Source organism: Betta splendens, chromosome 21 (genome assembly GCF_900634795.4).
Source record: "Betta splendens chromosome 21, fBetSpl5.4, whole genome shotgun sequence".
Taxonomy (NCBI): Eukaryota; Metazoa; Chordata; class Actinopteri; order Anabantiformes; family Osphronemidae; genus Betta; species Betta splendens.
The window spans coordinates 4,956,845-4,980,401 of record NC_040899.1 but is presented as its reverse complement, the minus strand read 5'-3'; the positions used below and the strand labels follow the sequence as shown (position 1 = coordinate 4,980,401).

The following is a 23,557-nucleotide window of genomic DNA, read 5'->3' as shown; positions in this document are numbered from 1 at the left end:
AAAATGACATTGTCCTGTTTGAAAGCAGTACCTCTCTGGGACTGTGTTGTAAACTCTTTTAATAGTGGAAATATATTTACCAAAAGACTTAAAAATAAAACATAAACGTACTCTGCATATTGCCTTTATTTACAGCCTATAAAGCTTACTTACGGTGACTCATAGGGGAGTGATGCCACATGCTTCTGCTTCTCTTTGTTCCCATATTTGCAGCAATATTTCACCCAGACAGCGTCTTACACAGCACAATTCTACAATATCCACATTTCAATAACCTTGTGAAAACACGAAAGCTGTCTGTTTGTTGTGTGCACAGCTGACAGTGGAAGCATCCGTCTGTCCTCATCCAGCCTCAGACGGAGTCTGGAAGTGGACAGTCATTGACTGACAGCTACTCCTTAGGCATACTTTGAAAGAGCAGCCCTGGCTGAGAGGTTGCATGTGTAGCTATTGATTACCAGTCAGAAGAGCGTAAAACATTTGGGAAACAGTGAGATGAGTAGCAATCAGCAAAGCTAGCTTTCCCTCAGGCAATTTATAGACCCATTTGCCTTTATTGTATAAAAAATTCTTGTATTCCTCACCTTAGGGGAAAGGAGTATGGGTATCTGCTGGTGCTGGGTGCCCTCCCTAAGGCTCTGTACTTTGTGGAAAAAAAAAGCACAGGGTCAAAGGTCAGATGTGTGTTACATGACTGGAGATGACCCCAGTGTGTTATCATGAGGATTGTTGGGTTTTCTTCAATGCATCCATATTCATATTCATCACATGCATTGTGGACATAAGACTATAGCTGTAAATGCTGTGCTGCACCATGAGGTCACGAGTTCAAAGCCAAAACACATGTTGTGTGATTTACGTGCATTTATTGATTTTCACTTTCAAGACTGTGCATAAGTATTTAACCTTTAAAAAAACATGAAGCATCGGCTTGAAAGCAAAGATCATCTCCTCGTATCAAGCAGTGTGTTGTACAGTATTTGCACTTTTGAAAATTTACATCTTCATGCGTCTTGATTACATAAAATCATTATTACAAAGTGCCCAAATATATTTTGCTCCCCATCTGTTTTCTATTAAGACAGGCAATATGCATAATTCATAATCATAATAACCCTGAACCAGCAGTTGCAGGTTTCAGGATTACTTGGGCTTGTTTTAAAGTGAAGCTGTCGTTCTTATTTTCTTAATGACCACAATAAAGATGAGGAGTCATTCTTGTACCATGATGTGATTAGAGAAGATCCCGACCCGTCTGGCCAAATGAGATGATTTTTCCAGACCGTGCCTTGGGCCAAGCCCAGATAATGTGCTGCACGCTGCATTGGCTTATTGTACCAGTTAAGTTGCTTTCTCATGTTCTTTTTTATTGTTGCTGATCAAGATGATCCTCGGCTGAAGTAACCAAAGCAGGGAGCCACTCAATGGAAATGTGGAATAAAATGTGGAATTTTTCCAAATGTAGGGACCGTATGAAAATTATATGCATGTCTTGAAGGTGCATTTACCATGTGGGTTTCTTCTCACCTAAATACGTCACCTTCCATTATTTGTTATACTATATGTTTTGTTGGAAATCAGACTGGGCACTTGTACAGTAAGTAAATAAGAGGCTAAATTGTTATTCTCCACAACCTGACATGTTTGGACCAGTTCAGTGGTGTCATGTCCAATGATTCGCTGACATAGGCTTTTTTGTGTCTTGAACAAGAAGAAGAGAAGAATCCCAAATTAATATGAATTATTTGAAGGGGAGTCTTGCTATTTTTTTGACTTTACTTCTTCCCTCCTCCTTTTCTTTTATCCAGTCATTTATATACAAGCCCTTAATAAAAATGCTCCATCATGGTGCATTCTGAGTTGCACTTCAGCTGAACATTATCTGAACATTAGGTAAAATCCTTCAACCTGTTCCCAGTCGCTCACAGGGTCTTGGTTTGTAAGATGATACAGTCAGTGTTACACAAAATATTTGTCTTCCTTCGAGTGCTGAAGGTTTGCCACCAATTTAGTTGTCGCTTTCTCAGGTTTCAGCAGTCTATGCCGTAGGATAACTGCAGAGCGGCGGCCACTTCAGTACCAATGTTTTAGGTGTCAGATGTGAATATAAATACAAATCAAGCTGATGTGTGGTCCTGGAAGCAAGTGATTATTCATTACTGCTTGCAGAGAGCTGACTATATCATATGTAAATCACTTTTCCTACAACCCAAATGTTCCCTGAGGATGAAAATCTGAATTCATTCAGTGAGGTCCGACCTTTTGACCTAAAAAACCATGGGTTAAGATCAGAGACTCAATAGCTTATGCCGTTCATCCTTTGTGGATTTGCAGCAGATGATTTATTTTTCACCTCGTGATGGGAGAAAAACAGGGAGGTAAAATTTAGCTTTGCTCATGTCTCATTGTTTCACATTTATGTCAGGCCACCTGTGTTTGTGATGCCACACTCAGGCTGTTTCATTTGACACACTGCATGAAATCAGCATCAGCGTCTTCTCTTGTTCATAGCATCTCGTTTTAGTCTGAGAAGCCAAAACTTGACAAAAAGTTGCTTGTTAGTTTGTAACGATCAGACAAGTTTGATCACAGTTAAAAATGTTTGTACGTCCTATTTGCATTTTTTCCATTTCATTAGCAAGAATCCAAACCGTGTGTTGCTTTCATTTGCATCTAAATGCTTTTGACCCTCAGCCTGGAAATGACACATAATTATCTTCCCTGAACGGTTCCTAGTTTTCAGGATGAGTGAGGCAGATACAGAACAGCGTCAGTTGTTTTAACATGGTTCCAGCATAAATTGCAGAAGCAAGTTTGTTTTTCCATTAACATTCAGCCACTGTCTGATTACCACTTTAACCACTTCCCAGGTGCTCAGGACACATTATACATTATCCTTTAGGGAAAGATAATAGTTGGTCGAAAGCAGGAAATAGATTTAGTTTTTGTTTAATATAAAAAAAGAACCATTCTGCTGATTAAACTTCAACCATGTGCTGCTGAGCCTTAACAAAAGCAACACAACTTTAAGAGCACAGCCGTTGCTCTCATTAATACTGTATTGCAACATCAGATACCTTAGCAGGAAACAAATTAAAGGCCAAGTAAAATAAAATCACTGAAGTTCGAAACACACTGGACACGTTAAGAAGTGCAGGGCTGAGATGTGGAGTTTTGTCAGGACTGCATCCACTTAGCCAAAACACAAAAAAAACAGAGACAATTTCACTTTGAATTAAACCTCAGGTAAGGATGTCAGAAAAATATGTAGTCTTAGAGGAACACCATTTCCCATGAGCCTTAGGCCCAGACATCAACCTTGCTACAGTTGAGACCCCCACCACCATTAACTCTATATCAAGTACTTCCTGTGATCTAACAATGGAAGCATTTGGAGCGCTGAAATCAGCACATGTCTGTAAAAATACACAAAACCATATTTTAATGCAGCATCATCAGCAGAAGTTGAGACCAGAAACTGTTTATGCAAGAGTCTTTCTACGTCAGCACTACGTTAGCTGGGAAGGCACGTCCTCGTCCCGTAGCGGCAGCTTGGCTTTGCCTCAGCCCTATCAGGGCCCAGTCTGTGTCAAACACATGTTGTCTGAGCTCAAGCTGAAGTTCAAACTCGCTCAAACTGCTGAGTGACTGCTTGTGATTGTAAAGATGGACCAAAACCCCGGAGCAGCGTTGGTGAAGTGCTTTCTGGTGAGGGCCAGCGTGTATAGTTAATTTAGTCTCCTCCTCACTCTCTCCCTCTAACAGAATATTTAACAGCCAACTTCATCCCCTCTTTTGATTTATTCATGGTGACAAATGCCAATAAATCATCGCTTCAGTCCTCTTGTTTTTTAATTGTGCAGCTAAACGAACATGCACTGAGATGAGCGATGTGATTTTGAAACCTTCTGGCAAATTGAGCCAAGTTAATAGTGTTGGAATTTACTCTGACGGTCTGTTGGGATGGTTCGCAAATGTTTACTGCTGACATCTGTTTCGATTTCTCAACTTAATCGTATTTGCTTCCCCATTTAAATGAATTTTTTCGTAAATAAGAACACAACCTAAAGTGTTTGCGCTCGCAAGCCAACCAGCATCGGCTGTGTTCCCTGCATGCGTTGTCTGCAGCTCTGATAAACAGTTGGCCCGGCTGGAAATAAAACTGCTGTTTGTTGGGATTATTGATCACATTAATATGCAATGATTATTTTCTCAGGGTGAATTTGTTGTCTAAACACTGGTTTGAAGATGTGCAATTAGAAGAAGAAGCTTTGAAGAAGATGCATTAAAGAGATTTGACATTTTAAGAAACATAGTTTTGAAAACAGCTCTAAGTGAAGTGTTTGTTACTCAGCACTTCAATGGAGGACATTTCAAAATGAATTATGCTTTTAAACAGCTGCTGAATGTTTATTTGTACCATATCCTGCTGCACTGTGGAAAAAAAAGCAGCCAAAAGAAAAATGATGCATCATTTATCAGAGAAGCTTTCTTTTCTTCAAACTGAAGCAGTTTTATTTGGAAGGAAAAGTCACTTGACAATAGAGAATGTGGATAAATGAATGTGGGCAGTTCTGTGGGTTCGGGCTCGGCCTGATCTGATCTACGGTCACAACTCACTGTATTTACGTTAAAGTAATACTGTGTAATTTGAAACTAATTTGAGTGTTGGATTCATGGAAGGTCTATTTCAACTTTAACAGAATTTTCTTTATGTTTTTAAAATACCAAGCCACCAAACTGTATATCAGGGTCAATTTCTACAGTAGTACACACAGTAGTTTCCAGAGTTATTGTTTAAATTTTATATTATTATTTTTTAAGATTTAAAGTCAAAAATGTATAAATTTTTGTTTGAATTTTCGGTATTGATCTTGGCTTCTCAAGTCATTTCCGTAGGCCTTTCTACATAATATACTGTATATAAAATATAACCTTTGCTCTGTTTTACTGTTATAAATACAAATCTAAAATCTTAGAGGTCCATCCATTATTTTTACTGCAACATAAGAGCAGACATTGACTTAGCAGCTCTATGAACCAGACTTCATGAATGTGTACTTCCAGCACGAGAGAGGACGTGAACAACCACAGCGCCGTGGTCAGAACCGTTCTGAGCCCACTGGATGGAGCTGCAATGACACCACACGACCAGAACCGGGCAGAAACCCACAAAGCAGCACGTCAAACACAAAGCACTTAGTATCTCTTACTCCATCTGTGTTACTGCCGCCAGTGTAAAACTAGAACAAAAATCGCATGCATTATAAAAGACAGAGGAGGAATCTGACGTAAGCAGCTTCAATGACTGTTGGATCCTGAGAGTTTGGGCTCAGTATTTACAGATGGAGCTGATACTTTGAATAATGACTGTAAATTAACGGAACATTACTGTATTTTGCAGAAAATGTAGCGATAACAGGATTACGACAACAATACGAATGCTGCAATAGAAAATAAACAGCTAATGAGTTTGACTGTGGAATGTGAACTTCGTGGCTCCACTAGGTGTTTTTTCTTTCCTCTATTTTCCAAGTTTAAATTCTTGACAGTTTCCTCCATTGCCGAAAAAAAACGTGTTGAGCCAGACTTAAAATGTTAGTTTTAATATAGTTTTGCACTGTTGACGACTCCAGATACTTTTATGTGCATTAGCCAACAAAGCAAACCCACGTCTAGCCCAAACATTCTGGGATGAAAGGCGGCCTTTGATCCACGGCCGACCGTAGTGACTTCAGCACTTCAGCTCGATTGTTTTCAGCTGAGGTTTCTCTGGGTGGCTTCACTTCAAGCTGCAACTGAAGCTGCCGGAACAGGATTTACTCGGGTTTTGGGAACCACGAAGTTGGTTCACAGAAGACCGTTTGCGAGCAGCGCCCGGAGTTATTGTGATATAACATGACAAACGGCCCAACTGCCCGTCTTTGTGCTACGCGTTCGCCGTCGTCCCCGGCCCATAAGCTCCGTCATTACAGCAGCAGCCTCCGCGCTGGGGCCACGACAGCTCACATTCCGTCTGATCATAGTTGTGTGTGACATTTCAAAGAGGATTATGAGAATGAAATGCGATAAAAAACTATTTTCATGTGACCCCTGTGCACTTGACCTCCGATAGGCTAGCACGGCGTAGAACCACGGCTCAGACCGCGTGCTTTGCCAAACCCGGACTGAGACATGGACGACAAAATCCAAAGTCCCGCAACTAAAACTGTGGCTTTATTAAAAGTGTTGGAAACAGCGATCTCCTCTAAAGTCTACACGTACGTTCAGACATGAGAAAAAGTCAAAGCTGATCCACAATAAACCCAGATGTAAATGTAATAGAACACAGCCGCCCACAAAGTCTCATACACCCACACACACACACACACACACACACACACACACACACACACACACACACACACACACACACACACACACACACACACACACACACACACCCCTCTCCCCCTTTAATGTATTATTGTGTATTTGTTATATGTGGCCAACACAAATAGCTTTATGCGCTCGAACATGTTGACAAAGCAGCCATGGCTCGTTGCTGCTTGATGGATGGCCGTGTGTGCCTTGCTAATTATTAGTACACATAAAAGGATGCTGTTATTTCCAGACCCGGCCCAGCAGGCCTCAGCTGGAGGGGTCACTGGGTAAATACGGAGCCATCAGTCTATGACCATATCACTCAATCTTGATGTATGAGCATGGAGGTACAAATTAAACGCACAGCGACCTTCCAGGGGGTTCTGCACTCAACAGGACGCCATTTGGGCTAATTCCTGCACGGGGTTCAGACAATAGGCCACTATACCACATGCTGTAATTACTTTGTGTACACACATCTGGAATTAAGCTCCCAGAAGAAAACTAATACACTGGAATAAAGAGGCCAACCATTTTAGATGCCGGAGCGCAGCATGTGTGGGTCGAACCGTGGAGAGAGTGTATATGTGGATAATAGAAGCCAGTTTGACTTCAAGTGCAGATGCTAATGAGAAAGCACCAACTTCTGGCCTTCTTTGCATCATCTGCTCAGAGTTAATCACAGTAGCCGAGGAGAAAAGCAGTTATTTGAGAGCGGAGCATTAAACGGAGCGCATGCTGTAAATACTGCAGAGTTTCCCTCAGACCCCGCTCGCCTTCTGTTTTCCCATCCCGCTCCAGTTACAGCCATCTTGCTTCCATTTGAGGACGACGCAGCCCCGCTTTCCATACCAATACCGTCTATGTCATCCTGACGGACCCCGTAGGAGGCTCCGAGCTCGAGGTGCATCTGGATTTTATAGCAGCTCAATTTTCTTTGCTGGCGCGCTGCTCAGATTGGATGTGATGAGCTGGACTAGCTAACACGACTCTGCGTGAATGTCAACTCTGGACTGATATTGGTATTGATCCACAGGTTGAGATCGTTGCAGAGATGCAGGCAGTGTATGAGTCTGCATCAGGAGACGGTAGCCGCTCATATCGTCTTATAATTATGCTTACTTGTCTTTAAGCATTTTGTGTGTATATGCTCCTGTGTTGCATGAAGCAAAGTTAGTTTAAAACTCCAGTACAAATATTTATAACTTTATTGATAGTTTACTTGTACAAGATGTACATTCATATTTTGTGAATTCAAAAGGGGAAAACAAACCGTACGATGATTCATGTTTAGGCATGCTTGCATATGAAATGATGATCATTTTTAATGGGTACAACAAATTCCATGGAGTATTGTTGGATTCAACCATCCCTGAAATGTTTGTAAACGCGGACACGCTACATTTTTTTAGGCAAACAATGCACTACAGCCACACCTCCTAATTCAAATTCAACACTTAAAAAAACATACAAAAATAAATGCAAAGCCATGTAAAAATGTACACTTGTAGTTCAACTATTTCATCTTTCATAGACTTTCAGACAAAATAATAAATAAAACACCCATATGTTTAATTTAAAATGGAGACATAAACAATTCTAAATGGAGGTCTGTTAGAGAAAAATGCTGTTTGGAGGCTGTTCGAGGTACGTAAACCTTACACGGATCTACATGTAGCGCAGCTTTGACAGCAGTGTTTAGAAAGTTGTCAAAATAATCTTTGAACTCCAAAACAACCCAAATGTTCTGTTTTGTCTGGAACAATCAGTAAAATACAGTCTGAATTATTTGGAAATGAATAATGAAATGTCACATATCACATGCAGAATTAAGCCAATCATATTGTAAACAACTGCTTGGTTTGGACTAAATGCTGATTGGTTGATTTTATGGACACTTTCCAAAAAACCCAACTGGATTTTACTGTAGTTTGGTTTAATTTGTCCTCATTTCTGCAGCTTGCGGAACAATGTGCTCATGTTTTCCTCAACCTGTACAGTAACTGTACCTGATACAAACTGGGTGAACACGCTGGTTATGGCACCTGGTTGACACTGCTTTAGAAAAACTGGTGTGTTTAAGGTCATTCAACTCTCCAACAGTGCATGACAAACAACAGGAACTCGGTGGGTCTTTATCGTTGAGGATTAACTGCTAACTGTTTTTACTTTTTTGCTATTTACAGTATTGCACTTAAACTGCACACCATTGCATTTCAGTCTGACTGATGCTTTCTTCATATTTTGAGAATAAGAAGGAAAAAAGAAAGGAGAAAACTCATTTATACCCTTTATCCAAGGTGATGTCCTTTTTGTGGAACACGTGACAATATCAAACCCCTCCCCCCCGATTTAATTAGTAAAGTAGTATCTGCTTGTAGTGCCATGTGTGAACGCCCACATACAAGACCTGAAGTGCAACGGCCACGTTCACTTCTTTACCCGGGAAGAAACAACACAAGGAAACGGAAAGAATAAAGACGGGCGGCGGCGAGCAGCGACGTGACGCGATGCGACGCACGCCACGCGCCGCCTGACGCCCAGCTACAGAACGAGGCCTCCGCCCTCTGCAGCCGAGCAGCGCGGCTGCTGCCCGTGTTTTAGTCCGGAGCGTGGAGTCCGTTAGCTTTGTCGGCGTTTGGGGGCGGGCGGGGCGGCTTTGCCTCGAGTGGCAGTGTGAAAACAGTTGCGGAGCGTTTTGTGTCAGGTGTGGACGGAGGCCAGTCCCACAACCGTCCTCCATTAGAGCTCATGCACTCGGCGGCAGCAGGGAACACAGTGGTTGGAGACAAATATGGCCTTTTTTTTTAAGAAATCTTTTTTCTTCCTTTTTCTAGCGAGGGGTGGGCAAAGAGGAGGGGTGTAAAGGTGAGAGCCAGTCCAATGCCTCGGTGAGATGGTGCGTGGGTTCTGAACCCCCCCTCCCCCCTCCCTCCCTCCCTCCCACTGCTCAACCATTCGCATTGTCAACATGGCGGCAGCCAGCGTCAGAGAGCCTCAGCTTTTTGGCCCCTGCCTGTTAGCTTTGTTCTAACGTCTTCTGGTCTGACGGGCCCCGGGCCGGCCCTCAGACAGACATCCACATGTGTTTGTATGGTCCTTGGGATGTGATCTGTGCCTGGAGTGGACTGAGCCACTGGCCCCGCAGAAGTCCTGCCTGTTGGGCGAAAAGTAAAAGGTGATTTCATTGGTATTTAATTACCGTTCTCTACAAGTGGTTTGTTTTGGCAGCTGGTTTTGTGACAATTTTCTCGCTCCCTCCTCCTCTTTCATTTTCTTCCTCCACTGTTCTCCCCCGTGTTTCTCTCTCACACACCCTCTCTCCCCCTCTCTGTATGTGTTCCTCTCTTTCATTCTCACTCAGTGTTTTTGTTTAGTTAAGTTTTAGCTGTGAGTGTCACGGCCCTTTCACAGGCTCAGTCTTGTGTGAGAGGCGATTATGGGCATCAGGCGAGCGGAGGGGCAGCCCGGTGGGGTCAGAGTCCCAGAGCCTCGGTGTGTTTTCTTGCCTTGAGTCGCAGGTCGGCGATGCTCGAGTTCTTGCTGTTGCTTTTGGCAGCTGCCGCCACCGCCGCCGCCGCCGAGGCCGAGTCGGCGAGAGACGCGATAGGTAGTCCGAAGGGAGGGGGCGGGAACATCAGGTAGGGAGCGTGAGCAGCCAGGTGTGGGTGCAGGTGGGGGTGGGAGTGGGTGACGCCGTCCAACTGGAGCTGGGCTTGGACCTGCAGAGCAGCAAAGTGCAGAGTTGGTCAGTGTCTGCGCCGGAGGCCGTGTGTGAGAAGAGCTTTAGGTTTCACAGGCTCACACTATTAAATCCCCCTTCAATCGCCGGCCCCTCGAACCTGTTGCTGTTTTCTAAGAAAATACTGGAGGGCCGCATTCTGTGCTTTAGCCCTGCTTTTTATTTCAGCTATTCTAAAAGTTAATGAATCAAACATTGCTCTCAGACACCACATCCAGTTTAATCATCCAGAATCAAAGTCTTTCTAGGACCCAGAACAGACTTGTTTAATTCAGACTGAGGACCCCGTTAGACCCCTGGAAACAGGCCGTCTTGTTAACTTCATTATGTATTCAATTGCATAAATAAACAATTTTCACTAAAAAGATATTCACATATTTGGAGTTATAAATATTTATCCAGACATATTCCTGAGTCGAGGGAAAAAGGAAACCATAAGGAGCATAGAATATCAGTTCTCACATTCTTGGCAATTATTTTATATGAAGTAGGTGAAAATTAAGCATCTTCTTACTTCAGAGGCAAAGCTGAGCCTGTTGCCATTTCTTATGCGTTTCAAACGCCACAGGAAGATGTGGGGAAACTAAACTATTTCATGTTTTCTCCTCCAAACAAAATAGAATAAGTTTTAACTTGACTAAATATAATTTTTTTCACTTTGGTCCCTTTCATATTGGCCAAAAACACTGAAAATGACTCAAGTTGAAGTTGTTAAATGAAAGGGAAAATTAAAGCAAACCACAGATTTATAGTTGCTCAGCTGCACTGGAACAGCATCCAAACAAAACAACAAACATCGCCACATATCTCATTTTCCAACAATCGGCTAACAAACCGCAACTGTGACCGGTAATTTCCAGATCTACGGCGGAATGACGTCTGATGCAGCTCGAGCACCAGCGTTGAGCCAGATCTACGGCGGTTTGTGGACCTGTGCTGATGTAGAGTCCACCTCGGAGCTGCAGCCGCCGGCCGCTGGAGCACCGGTGCCTGTTCCACCCTCCTCCAGCAAGCTTCTCTCAATATGCAGGCCTCAGGCCTCCACCCCTGCCAGTGCAGCTCAACACCAATATCCATCAGAACCCACTCCACTCCCAACTTTCATCATCTCTTTTATGTGCTCGCGCCTGCTGCACTGCTGCACTGCTGGCTTAATTAGGCCGCCGCTTTCCACCAGGGTCAGGCAGACAACACAGAAGCCAGGACGCGAGCGCACGTATCGGGAGATCAAATGTGCGTCCGGCGCCGCTCGCCCTGACAGCCCTGACCCACTCCACGCCGCCACGGGGTGAAAGGTGCGCACAGACTGGTCTCTCATCACTTGCTGCGCGCGGGCGGCCTGTGGATTCATGTGGACGTATGAATATAGACTGGCTCTCGTTGCACCACATCAGCTTTGTGCATTCACAGAAAGCAGCTCCAGCTTCAACAGTTCACTGACTTGGCCTGCAGTAACGCTCAGCTGCTTTAAAAGACGCTGACTAAACATCTTTTTCTGCAACTTTGAATTTCTACTTTCCTTGCGCTAAATTCAGACGTTTTCCATTTCATCTTTGAGTGCATGTGAATTTTTTTAAGCCCTGTCACTTCCTGTTAATATGAGAAGGTGGCCTACCTGTTGGAAGGGCATCCGGAGGGCGCCCATATTGACATAGGGTGCTACTCTGCAAGCTTCAAGGTGACTGCCGCTGCCCAGAATAACACCTGGGGAGAAGGGAAAGATGTCTGTCAGGCAGCCAGACAGTTGTTGTTATGTGAGATGAGAAGGTCACACTTTTTCCACATGCAGTTAAAAATGGCTTTAATTGTGTCATATTGTAAAATTTAAAAGAACCAATAAGGTAAATATCAAAAAGATCATTTGGAGCAAGAAATGATGTTTACCTTTGTGCATCTGATTTTCTTGTTTTCGACATTTTGCTCTTCTGTTCTGAAACCAAACCTAGAAATGAAAAATTAAAAAATGAATTAGGAAAATTAGGAAAAAACAAACATATATTTGTAGCTTTGTCTTTTTAAAATATATTTCTTGAAAGGTTTTAAATTGACAATTAAATCGTAAGCAAAAAATAATTGTAGTTTTTTTAGATAATTAGATTAAAAAATGAAGAGTTTCTTAAATGTGAACAAAAACTGGATAGAAAACACCAATTGTACGGCATTAAAATCCTACTTATTAAGAAGCAAAGACGTAAGATGAAAGCTTAATATTCAGTCTGACAGTATTTTATTTTGATATAAAATATTTGATATAAAGAAATTAGGTGGCACGTGTTTCCCTGAATTAAAGGAGGCACCGCAGCCCACACAGGAGGCTGTGATGATATTTCGTTAGGATAAAAGAAACCCTCGTTAAGCACCTTGCAGTTTGCTGAGTGTCTTTGAAGCTGCAGGCTGCGGCCTATTGTTCCTCACCATCATCAACCTAATTTGCCTCGGTGAATAACATTATCTCTCTCCCCCTCCGACCCCGCGCACATTATCATTTACAGACGCGAAATTAGCGACAGGCCGCGGAGCACGCGAGGGCGCAGACTGATGATGATGATAGCGATGATGATGACTCGAGGTGCCGTGGAGCCATTTTAAGCGTCGATGGGACTTGGAGTCGATGCAGCGCCACAGAGAGAGGCGGAAATAAAAGTCAGCTCAAAACTGGGATGTGATTTCACATAGCTGAAACAATAATCCCATATGCCAAACGAGATTATTAATATTATAACAATTATTATTATTGGTGTGTACAGGCGTTAGTTATCACCTCTGCAGCCTGAAATAATGGCACTAAAGGTGTTTGTGAAAATCCCAGGTGATTTTGCATAGACGCACAGAAATCCCTCAGATAAATCAATGCTAATATTAGACGGGCCCGAGATCAATTCCAATTACGCGCCAGTATGTTAAGCAAAGTGAACTACACTGGTTCAGACAGTTATTTCTTCATTAAGGGCCACTCAATGATGCGCTTCACAAATACCCTAATCTCATTTCCTTTTTGATTTTTTATTAGAGACAGTGAATAATGACATTTAATTTAGCAGCGCGCCAGAAACCCAAAGATATTAGTCCTAACTGAATTACTGCCTGCTCCTCACCAAGCTCTCATAACTTTCAATTAGATTCATTGACAGCTGCTCGGAGCGCAGGTTCACAGCCTGCAACAGCCCTGCTGCAGTTCTCTCCCACTAAACGTGGAGGAAACACGTCCCCACGCGTAAAAGGTGCAGAAAGCGACCTTTTAAACGCTTCATTACCGCGCACAACACGCAACCCACGGCTTCTGCGCGCGCGCTGTCGTTGTTCTCGTCCCAATCAGGCTGATGAGTCTTTATCGGCCGTAAATAATTTGAATTCGCGTGCAGTGCACTTTATTAGCGAGTGCTGCGGTGCTACGCCGTCTTACACCACTGTCAGCACGTCCGAGAGCGTTCACCTCAAAATGGTAGTCGCTGGTCTCCTAATGCTCTGGGATGGGTTTTATTCATCCGATTAGATGGCCGAACAGCAGCAGAGTTGGGATTGAATTGAGTTATTTCTAATCCGTTTTTATGGGGACACTACATCAAGCCAGTGGCAGATATTACAAAGAAAATGAGGAGAGAAACGAGTTGACATAAGCGCGCGTCCCCTGAAGCAGCCATTCAGGCTCTTCGTTCATTTTAATCATTGGTTTGGACCCCCCCCCCCCTCCACCAGCAGACTGTAGGCCTGCTGGTGGAGGCTGCGTAGGTCTGTGGACCCCGTGTGGTTTACAGCAGTTTACTCCTCTTTGATTGTCACTGCGTCATAATAAGCCGCCACATGAATATGAAAACCTACACGTGTCCATTACACGGCGCGTGCTGCAGTTGAAATAATCACTCCAGATATGATCCACTTTCTATTCTGTGCGCCCACGAGTCCTCAAAGACTCCCGGTGATCGCCGGTTTTTGCAGGCCTGCGCTCAAATCACAAATAGTCGCGTGGAAATAATGAATAGCAGCAAACGCACGATAGGTTCACAACAGAAGCAGCAGAGAGGCTCGATGAATCCCCTCAGGAATATTGCGGGGCCGATTAGGACCTGCGCCGCTGCAGCGTGCGTCACTTATCTCAGGGTTTGTGAGGTCAGCCTGCACGTACACTAACGAGCTCACGGCGTTTCATTCTGTTTTTCCCGTGCGCAGGAATCTCTGATTTGTGCTCAAACAATATTTAACGGCTCAAACGGCACGCGCTGGATTGACGTAGTGAGCTCAATAATAGGTAAAGTTGGATTATTACAGAAGAAATGGGAATAAAAAATACCAGCATGTTTCTAAATGTCGTCTGTGGAGTTTACGGTGTAATTGCTCCAAATCAACCCGTTTTAAACCGTACGCTTTGTGCTGCGCGGTATCTTTCTGTTTCGTTGTCTCCTGATTGCTGTTTGGTTGAAACGTAAATAAAGTGAGGCCGCTGGTTGCACCGCTTCCACAAAGCGTTTCACCCCCGCCTGTAACGACATTAACCTGTCCGTCCGAACTCCTTCACAGAACCTCTCTGAGGCCGGTCCCACGGTAAAAGCCCCGCACAGCAGCGGCTTCGCCTCCTCACCTGCACGCGGGCCTCGGACAGCCCCAGCCGCTGGCTCAGCTCCTCTCTCATGAAGGCGTCCGGGTAGTGCGTCTCGTCGAAGAGCCGCTCCAGCTCGTTGAGCTGCTCCAAGGTGAAGTTTGTGCGACTCCTCCGCTGCTTCAGTTTGCCCTGCGCGTCCTCGTCCTCGGATTTCACGTCTTCCTTTTTCTCCTTGCACTCGTAAATCCCTGTTAACAGCCCGCGGTCAGAAAGGAAGGTACAATCAATTAGAGAGCGGACGGCTTCCGCAAACGCGCACGTGCGGACGTCTCTTCTATCCGCATGCTCGTCTCTCCCCGTCCGTACCCGCTCCCTGGGCCCTGACAGGGGCCTTAGGCCGGGCCGTTTGGCACCACGCACATATTACACAGCCTATTTCTTCAAGACAGGCCTGCTTGCGTTTCCAGCCTCCATAAGTCAGTGTGTAACGTCAGTGGCTTTACAAAGGTAAATCAGTCACTGCATGCCGTATAAACCCAACGGGGTCTAGCCGATGTAGCAGAGCACTAAGCCCTGGCTAAAGGTGCGCAATTTAGACCCAATTACTGGACTCTGTAAAGCAGCCTGGGCTTAATTTCAGCCATAAATAAATAATGCCAAGTCCAACAGTTTGTTCTTGCAGGTACTTTACAGGTTCTGGTGTCCAATAATTCCCCAAATGCCCGTATCACCCAAGGCTGTCCGGTTATTGGCTATTCTGTTTTTACTAGGCTTTTCTTTAACGCTTTTCTCATCAGACTGTTAATATTAGTAAGGCTTGAAGACGCTGTCTTTTTTAAAAAAATAAAAAAGTCTACTTTTATTGTTTTGCATAAATACCAATAATGTTGAATCCACAATTACAGAAATACGTCCATTAGCCCAAATTAAAAAAAAAAACTGCAATAATGCTGCTTCAAGATAAATCTGGAGACAAGTACAATTTACACACTAAATGTCTAAAAGTCCTTTTGCTGCACTTTATTACGTATTTAACAAAAATAACCCTTTTTATGAGTTTGTTCAATAGCATTTTTATTTTCTACGATTTAATCAACTGCTGCTGTCTTATTAATTTTTGCTTAAAGGCACATAAATCAGCGTCTAGCTAAATATCACAATTGTGCTCGTTGTAAAACTCTATATGAGTATGGGAAGTTAACCTTTAGTGTAAATACGATATAAAATGTTACACAGAACATATAAACTAAAAAAATAACCAGAAACATTGTAACTGTCGAATTATATTTGTGTTAAATTTCTGCTTAAATAAAGTTATATTTACTGATTAAAACAGCAAACTACAATCCTGTCGCTCGTCCACAAAGCATCATTAAATGGTTAAACAGTGTCCAGATTGTGTGCCCGCCTCCTGATGTGTAAAATAATCTCTGCAATAACAGGACGATGCGTTAACTTTGTCAGGCTTCTTAGCGTAAACCCACTGTGGAAATTATAACCTTTTCGCGCGTGACTTTATTCCGACGAGCGCAAAAAAAAAAAAAAAAAAAATCGTTGCTCTGGACCTAAAACAGCTCAACTTGGGGCGGGCGACCGCGACACAACACGGACCACGAGTTGCGAATAAAATTGCAACCTTACCCTCCGTCGCCCTCGAAACGTTAAACTCCTTGAGCTTCTCCTTCTCCAGCTCGACGTGGTCCTTGAACAGATGCACCGGGCAGTGGCTGCCCTCCGTTATGTCCTGCAGGTTCGTCTCCGGGCTGCCCAGCTCCCTCGCCCTCGTCAAGCCGCTCTCCAAAACTTCCCTGTACGTGATACTCTCTTTGCTGCTCTCCTTGCTTTTCTGATCGAAAGATTTCGACACGAATGCCGTAAGTTCTTCCATGGTCGGCTCTGCGGCTCAGTAGTGGTCCTGGTCAGGGGAAATCCACCGTGAATTCGCAGTAATACCTTACCGTGTCTTTACACCGGTACGGCTCACGGAGACGCGTTTTGGGAGGCTGGCAGCAGCGGTGGATGGAAGGGGTGGAGAGGAGGTGAGATCACTCCTGCTGTTGTGACTGTGTATTTGAGAGCACACTATTTATACACGGCCACCTCAGCCCAGCCCCCCACCCCCTTCTTCTCTCCGATCTCTGTGTCTTGAGCAATTACAGGCCGACTCGACTTTGCAGAATTTAACTTTCAGCAGCTTTTTTTTCCCTTTTTCCACAAATCAATGACGGAGCTGATGGAGGCGGTTAATTGAATTACGGGGTCATTAAAATGCCTACGGTGACTCACTCCTGAGCGCGGGCTGCATGTGGCTGCTGGCTCTAATTAATTCGGCGAAAATTTAATCAACGCGATTAGAAGATACAGATGTTAAATTTGTGAGATTGTCCCTTCCTTGTTTATTTTTTGGGGGTGTGAGTGTGTGTCTGGTGAGTTGAGAGATGTTTTTAAAAACGAATCTGTCCATAAGTCATTTATAACGTCTGGCGTATCAGCTGATTGGAGGTCAGCAGCGCACAAGTGCACGCGCTCGTTCATTGAAAGCCAGATATTAAATGGGATTATTTAATTTAAAATATATGCAGTTATCTAATCTCCATATTTCTAAAACAGCACAACCGAGCTCAATTAATAGAAAAATAATTAGGCTGCAGTGTTTATTTTTTTCTCTTTTACTGGAGGGGAATTCTATTTTTTGTCGCTTTAAAGTTATTTTCAGTTTGATTCCCTTGATCCGCAAAGGTGAACATTCACCTCGGTCTAAATACAGAGAAATCAATAAGCACAGTAGCCAAACACTGCAGCAACAAATACAGAATTATGGGATAATGTTGTAATTAATATGCGTGTGTTGTAAATTCGGCTCCCCTTTGAGTATTCACTTGTAATCATTTGCGGTTTCCTGTTACAAATATGGGCTGCGAATCAATAGATATCAGCAGTGAAAAAAATGTTCCCTCTATTTACCGGGTTTTCGTGGGAATAAGTGAGCTCAATAATGGCTCAACGTTATCTAAGTCGTTCATCAGTCCAGCACACAAGCACAAAAGGCCGGGAGAGGAGCGCGATCCCCTGGGTCTGCCGCCCCGAGCGGCCCGCCACTGTGAAAGTCTCATATCTCAGCTCTCTAATGACTCGGTTTGATGTCTCTCCATTTATCAGCGAGCATCACTTCACATCACTGCGCCTGACGCACAAGTCGAGGTCGCTCCCTCGTGCCACGAACTGCGCCTTTTGTTGTTAATAGACCTAAATCCTCTTTAAGACGCAAATCTGCGCTCCCAGTCGCGTGCCTCCGTCTCATCCCGCTATCAACTAATGCGTTTCCAAAAGATGCACGTGCGTGTGACCAAATAATTCAGCAGCGCGAGCCTCCTAAAATTTAATGGCAAGGCAACACGTAACTTTTACGCACTTGAGCGCGTCCCATCTAGAAATTAAAACATGGCCACGTTGAATTTGAGAGCAGGGACAAAAAGGCAGAATATATTTTACGTAAAGTGTAGAATTAAATACAAATATTAGAAAAACGCGATTATGTCAGTTTTGCAAAATACTCATCAATAATAATAATAAATCTGAGCCAGTTCAAATGCATGACAGAAATAATGGCCGAGCAGCACTGCGTGTATGTGAAACCAGCGTCTTTATTGTTTAGTCTGTTTTTACGCACATTATACTAATGTTTAGTCCAGTTTCAGTTTTGTGTAATGAGTCAGAAAAATGAATTCTCGACTGAAGGGCGTGTGGCGTCCAGTGCGCAGCAGCAGCCGCCTGCAGGAGAATCACAGGGAATCTATGGGATGCTCTTTACGCACCAACGTTGGTGTCGCTGTAGTTTAGTGGCCAAAAACTCTTAAAGGGGCCTCAATCATATTTTCTGTTGCCGTTCGTTCTCCCGCAAACGCAGCACCCGCCCTTCCTGCTGCGCGTTCCTCTAACGAAAATGAGCGTGTGTTAAATTTTGATTATTCAGTGACTTATTGTTCTATAGTCCAGCGAGTGCGACCACGGGGCGGAATAGGGACAGAGAAACACAAATACACGTGTGACCTGAAATTTTAATATTATTATATTTCTTTTTAATTCTAGTTTAAATTATTACTCTATAGTTATATGCTGTAGTTATACCGTTGGTCCATAATAAAATCAGTATTTGTAATTTTTATCTGTTTGGAATTAACAGCAGAATGAATCCACATCTCTACAGTCCCACTTGGAAAAATATTAATTACTCTACTTTTGCACTTTATTTGATGTGTTACTAATCATTTAAGTGCTAAAAATTCCACAAGGCAATAGGTGAAACACGTTTCATGTAAAATGACAAACGTTTTGCTTCATGTCCACAAACACTTCTCATGTTCTGGTTCCCATTGTCCATTTGCTGCTAATTGGAGGAGCTGAGGCATTTCTTCTCTACCTGCTTGTGAAAGCTTTGGACCATTATCAAGACATCAGCAGACTTAAATGAGTCGGCGCCGGCTGGAGGAGTGAAGAGAGGGAGTGAGAGAGAGGAGGGGAAGGAGCGAGCGAGAGAGAGAGGCAAAGTGGGGGACGTGGTGTGGTGATGCAAAGCTCTGAGAGAGTTGGGACTGTGATGATTATACATCAACATTTACAAGTTCAACGTGAGCCTGAGCGCTCCGCAGCTTCGAGCGTCCAGTTTTAGAGGCTGAAATGCCAGGACACTGCGCGTGGAGGGATGGAGCATCCTGCAGTAAATGCAGGCCCTGGATTCTGGAAGTGGGCCAAGATTTCCTTTTTTTCCCCAATCCTCATTCATTAACTGGGTTGTGCACTTAGACAAATTTTTGGAATTAAAACTAATTATGACGAAGTATGACAAAAGGTAATAAAACAGGTTTCTACATGTTCCGTAAAATCACTGTGACTGTTTAATTTTTACCCCCGGCCTCGAGAGATTAGTGAGCTTTTGAAAGTGTTCCTTAAAAAGCGACGGCTGCACCTCCAGCTCCTAATTGAATCTCCACGGCCGCGGCGTTTCTTTTACAGCGGCGCTCGTCTCCAAATAAATATCGCCTTGTTCTGTAGGGATGATGCTGAGGGGGGCAGTGGAAAAATGCAATAAAGAGGTTTGCTGGAATTTGATTCAGCGGTGCAGAGATGCTGTACAGATGTGGTCCCGTGCACAGCGGAATATTGGATTCTTCCCCTGGTAGGAAGGCGTAAAGCTCCCCTTTGTGAATAAGAAGAGGCGCGTTAATGGCAGTGATTGTGTGTTTGTTTATTGGAGTCCTCTGGCTTGCCTGCTGGGTGCAGCGAGATCGTGGGCTCTACGTTGTCTGGCGCCTTCATTTAGGTCCTCTTCCAGTGCTGCAGAGGTCCATGGAGACTACAGGCAGCTATGTGTTCAAAAGCCTCGTCTGCCATCTAAATGAGGCTTTCAGGGCACGAAAAAAAAAAAAAAAATTCAACATGAAAATACCACAATATGCTGAACATTAGCTTGCGCTCGACTGGGATGTTTTGGGAGCATGTTGGTTCTCCTTTTTGGTTTGTTATTTCTCCTTGTGTATTCGCTAACTGCTTTCTACCCACAGGGCACTGAGGCCTCTTGTTGAGGGAGAAAAAAAGGCATGAAATTGACATTACACCCTTAAATGCAACGCCGATTTGCAGGGAAAACACAGTAATCCACTGACAATGCTAGAAAATCAAACACATACTCCTTGGCTCTCTCTTTCGCTCTGTGTCCTGCTTCCTAACAAGCTGCAGTTTGCTCTTCAGGTTAAATCCACTCATTAATCACCAGCATCTTAAAAATTCTTCTTTCATTTATGGCAAAAAACGAGAGTATTTTCCTCAGATCCTTAAAGGATACTGTTGTTCTTAGGGTCAAATACTCTGGGGAAATGCAACGATTTATACAAATCAATAGCATTGAAATAATTCATGACTGATCACATGGTGTTTTAGCTCCTTATTTGCAGTAGAAACCCGTGTTTTGTTTTCTCCCAGAGGGCAACATGAAAGACCGGGGGAGAGGCGGGAAGAATTGGGAATGGAACTGGAGAGTGTGTGTGAGGATAACGGGAGGACATTGATCATGCGGTGCTCATGGAAGACAACTGAACCTGTGTGTCAAGACTAACAAGATGTATCATTTATGCATTATTTAGATGTGTCTGGCCCCCTCGTGGACATTTTATTACATCAGCTTTGCATCATCGTCTTTTCTGCGGGGACAGAGCCTGTGACCTGAAACCATAAGACGAATACGCTACTTATGTAATTGTCTAATTCCTATTGTTCGTCCGGCAGCAGCCGAGGAGCAGAAGAAGCATGGCAGCCCGATGCAGCCACCCGCCTGACGCTGGTCTCAGTTGCATCCTTCAGTGCGGCCCGTTTGAAATTACAATCGTGCATAGTGGGGGCATATAAATCCCAATTTGAGCAGTGTTAGTCAGTCACAGCTTGTAATAGAAATTAATTTTATAAATGTGGAGTTGGATCAAGTTCTCTCTTGGCAGGGGAACCATCCCACAGACATGTTAACAATGCCTTCAGAGACCAATGAGGCCCATTTACAATAAGTGTCTGTTTTAAGTCTGCGTGTGTGTGTGTGTGTGTGTGTGTGTGTGTGTGTGTGTGTGTGTGTGTGTGTGTGTGTGTGTGTGTGTGTGTGTTTCACCACAGCAGGCTATAAGGGGTCCCTCTGGTGTCAGTCGGAGAGCAGCCATTTGAGGCAGACTAGCTTTTATGGAGTGATGCTACACTTTCTCAATCACACAATTAAAGCCTGTTCTGGAGGGAGAGAGAGCGAGAGAGTGTGTCTTTTTCTGCTCGTAGCGCAGAGAGCAAAGGAGAGGGAAAGAGAGGGATAGCATCTTTTACACAGAGTGATTTATGTTGTGGCGTGCAGAAAAGAGGAGTCCTTGATAGATGGCTTCATTAGAATTAATTAACAGAAGCGAAGACCTGATGCAGACACAGGAGACGAGCGAGAGACAGAGAGAGAGAGAGAGAGAGAGGGAGAGTGGATTTGAAGGGGGAAAGGTGAAGAAAACACAGAGAAGGGGTCCACTGAGGAAAATGGAGAGAGAGAGAGAGAGAGAGAGAGAGGCTGAATGGAGAACAGATGCCAAAGCTTAGTGTGATGCAGGAGGAAGAGGCTGGACTCCCCGTGCGAGAGGTCGCCGTGGGATCACACGTAGCAGGACGCCGCCGCGTGAAAACCCGTGCGCTCAAAGCTTGTGACGCAATCTGTACATATTTGTACATAACACACGACGCGCCATCACATCCGCGCTCACGCGTCACACGCGGCTCGGGCGGCAGACGGATCCGGCATGCGCCGCAGGCTGTGTCTGTTGGCTGAAGGCAGGCTTTGATGGGCCAAATCACCGCCTCGCTTCCATCACACACGTCTATCACCTCCCGCCTTTGAATCGCACGTCACTCCTGTGAAGACAGAGGCCAGAGCGCCAGTCAAGCTGCAGTGCAGGCCCATTTGGATGCCTGTAAATGTGGCATTTAGACACTAAGCACAGGTGAGGATGGCGTCTAAATTTCCTGGCTTATCACAGTTTGCCTCAGTCTTGACACGTGAGGCGTCTGCTGGACACTCAGACAAGCGCTGCCACTGTTAAGGAAGAGGAATTTATAGCACTAGTCTAAGGTGAGAGGAGCGTGGACACGGACAGCTGAGACAGACAGGAACCAAATATTTAAAGTTGCTGAAAATGTCACGGGGCGCAACTTAAAGTTTCTACATACTGTTGGCGATGAGATCATAAATACGGGCTTTGAAGCGGCTCTAAAAATATCAGGGCTCCGCTACATCTTCCAGATCGCGTTTCTTCCGCGCCGCTCCTCGCGTTAGTGAAGTGGGCAGTCATTACAGGCTGAGCCGCTGCAGGCAGGGAGCACCTGTCACTGCTCATCCGTCCGTCTCCGCCCGCCCCGAGTGTCTCTGGTGGAAGGTGCAAGGCCCTCCGACGCCGCAGCAGCTGAGAGCGTTAATTAATCGAATTCCCGCTCAATTCATTTCACGCATCTGATGCGCAGTTGCAGGCAACGCAGATGTGACGGTGAGAACGTGTCATGATAAATTCCGCCTCGCGGCGCGGCCCCTTATCCGTGTTATCTTTTAATTACATCATCTCTCTCATCACTGCCCACCGTATCCATCCACCTCCGCTCTGACGTGAGCGGGTAATCAGTAGGTATCAGCGCATGTTAACATTCCCCTCTCGATATTAAAGAGATAACACAGCGGAGGAGCAAAAAGCAAATGGCCCTAAGCCTCCAGCTACGCTCCCCTCCAAAGTTGTTTTCCTGGGAAATTAGGCGCTTGACTAATGGCGTAAATGCTGTTAATTACCAGCACCAGTAGCCCAAACAGTCGTCTCTGCCTGTAACTAATAGGAAATCAATTAGCTAATGAATTGGTCATTAAGTGAAAAGCTAATCTTGGCCGAGGTATTTTCTAATGATTATTTTTTGCCTATGATCCTGGCTAATTGCCGTTGTCATACGGTGCTCTCAGCTTTCAGCATGCCTAATGAAGCTTCATTAGATCATAACTGGCACTCTTGGAAGATTCGCGGGCAAACCTGCTTCCCAATTATTTTTAATTGCCAGACATTCTGCACAAACAAGTGCCGCTGCACCTTGCGGAACAGGAGAGCTCAGGCTGGCGGTGGCGACTTCATTTGAAGCGATTAGAGCGCGGGGCAGGGTCGCCGCCGAGCTGCTGTTGTCTGCGGTGGATTCTACGGAGCCTCAAACCGCTGGGCTCGCGACTCGCTTTGATTTGGACGGAGCGGAGAAGCCGCGGCGGCCGGAGAAACGCAGACAAAGAGGGATTCGTGAGATCCACCGGCAGTTCTTTGCAATTACAGCAACACAAACAAATACACACACACACACACTACCTGCACCGTTGTACCTGT

At 44.5% G+C, this 23,557-nt stretch overlaps 1 protein-coding gene across 2 annotated transcripts; it reads right to left on the bottom strand.

Moving 5' to 3' along the window:
* Nucleotides 1-7,553: 7,553 nt before the first annotated feature.
* Nucleotides 7,554-16,718, bottom strand: shox (short stature homeobox). Of its 2 annotated transcripts, none has more exons than XM_029136006.3 (6): nt 16,284-16,718; nt 14,682-14,890; nt 11,990-12,047; nt 11,721-11,830; nt 9,873-10,085; nt 7,554-9,520 (listed from the first exon to the last, which is right to left on the bottom strand). In XM_029136006.3, exons 1-6 carry the CDS (start codon nt 16,528-16,530, stop codon nt 9,431-9,433), a joined length of 927 nt encoding a protein of 308 aa, XP_028991839.1. In that variant the 5' UTR covers nt 16,531-16,718; the 3' UTR covers nt 7,554-9,430. The 2 variants fall into 2 exon arrangements, with proteins under 2 accessions (XP_028991839.1, XP_055361178.1); XM_055505203.1 differs by having other exon boundaries at nt 11,721-11,809; nt 16,284-16,715.
* Between the last annotated feature and the right edge of the window lie 6,839 nt (nt 16,719-23,557).

What these genes read in the sequence shown, in the direction of transcription:
- shox (XM_029136006.3), bottom strand. Translation starts at nt 16,530, where the DNA reads ATGGAAGAACTTACGGCATTCGTGTCGAAATCTTTCGATCAGAAAAGC. An exon ending in TGTCCGAGGCCCGCGTGCAG is followed by an intron (nt 12,048 to 14,681) that starts GTGAGGAGGCGA and finishes TTTCATTTCTAG; the next exon opens with GTTTGGTTTCAGAACAGAAG. An exon ending in TCGCCGACCTGCGACTCAAG is followed by an intron (nt 9,521 to 9,872) that starts GCAAGAAAACAC and finishes TTCGCCCAACAG; the next exon opens with GCAGGACTTCTGCGGGGCCA.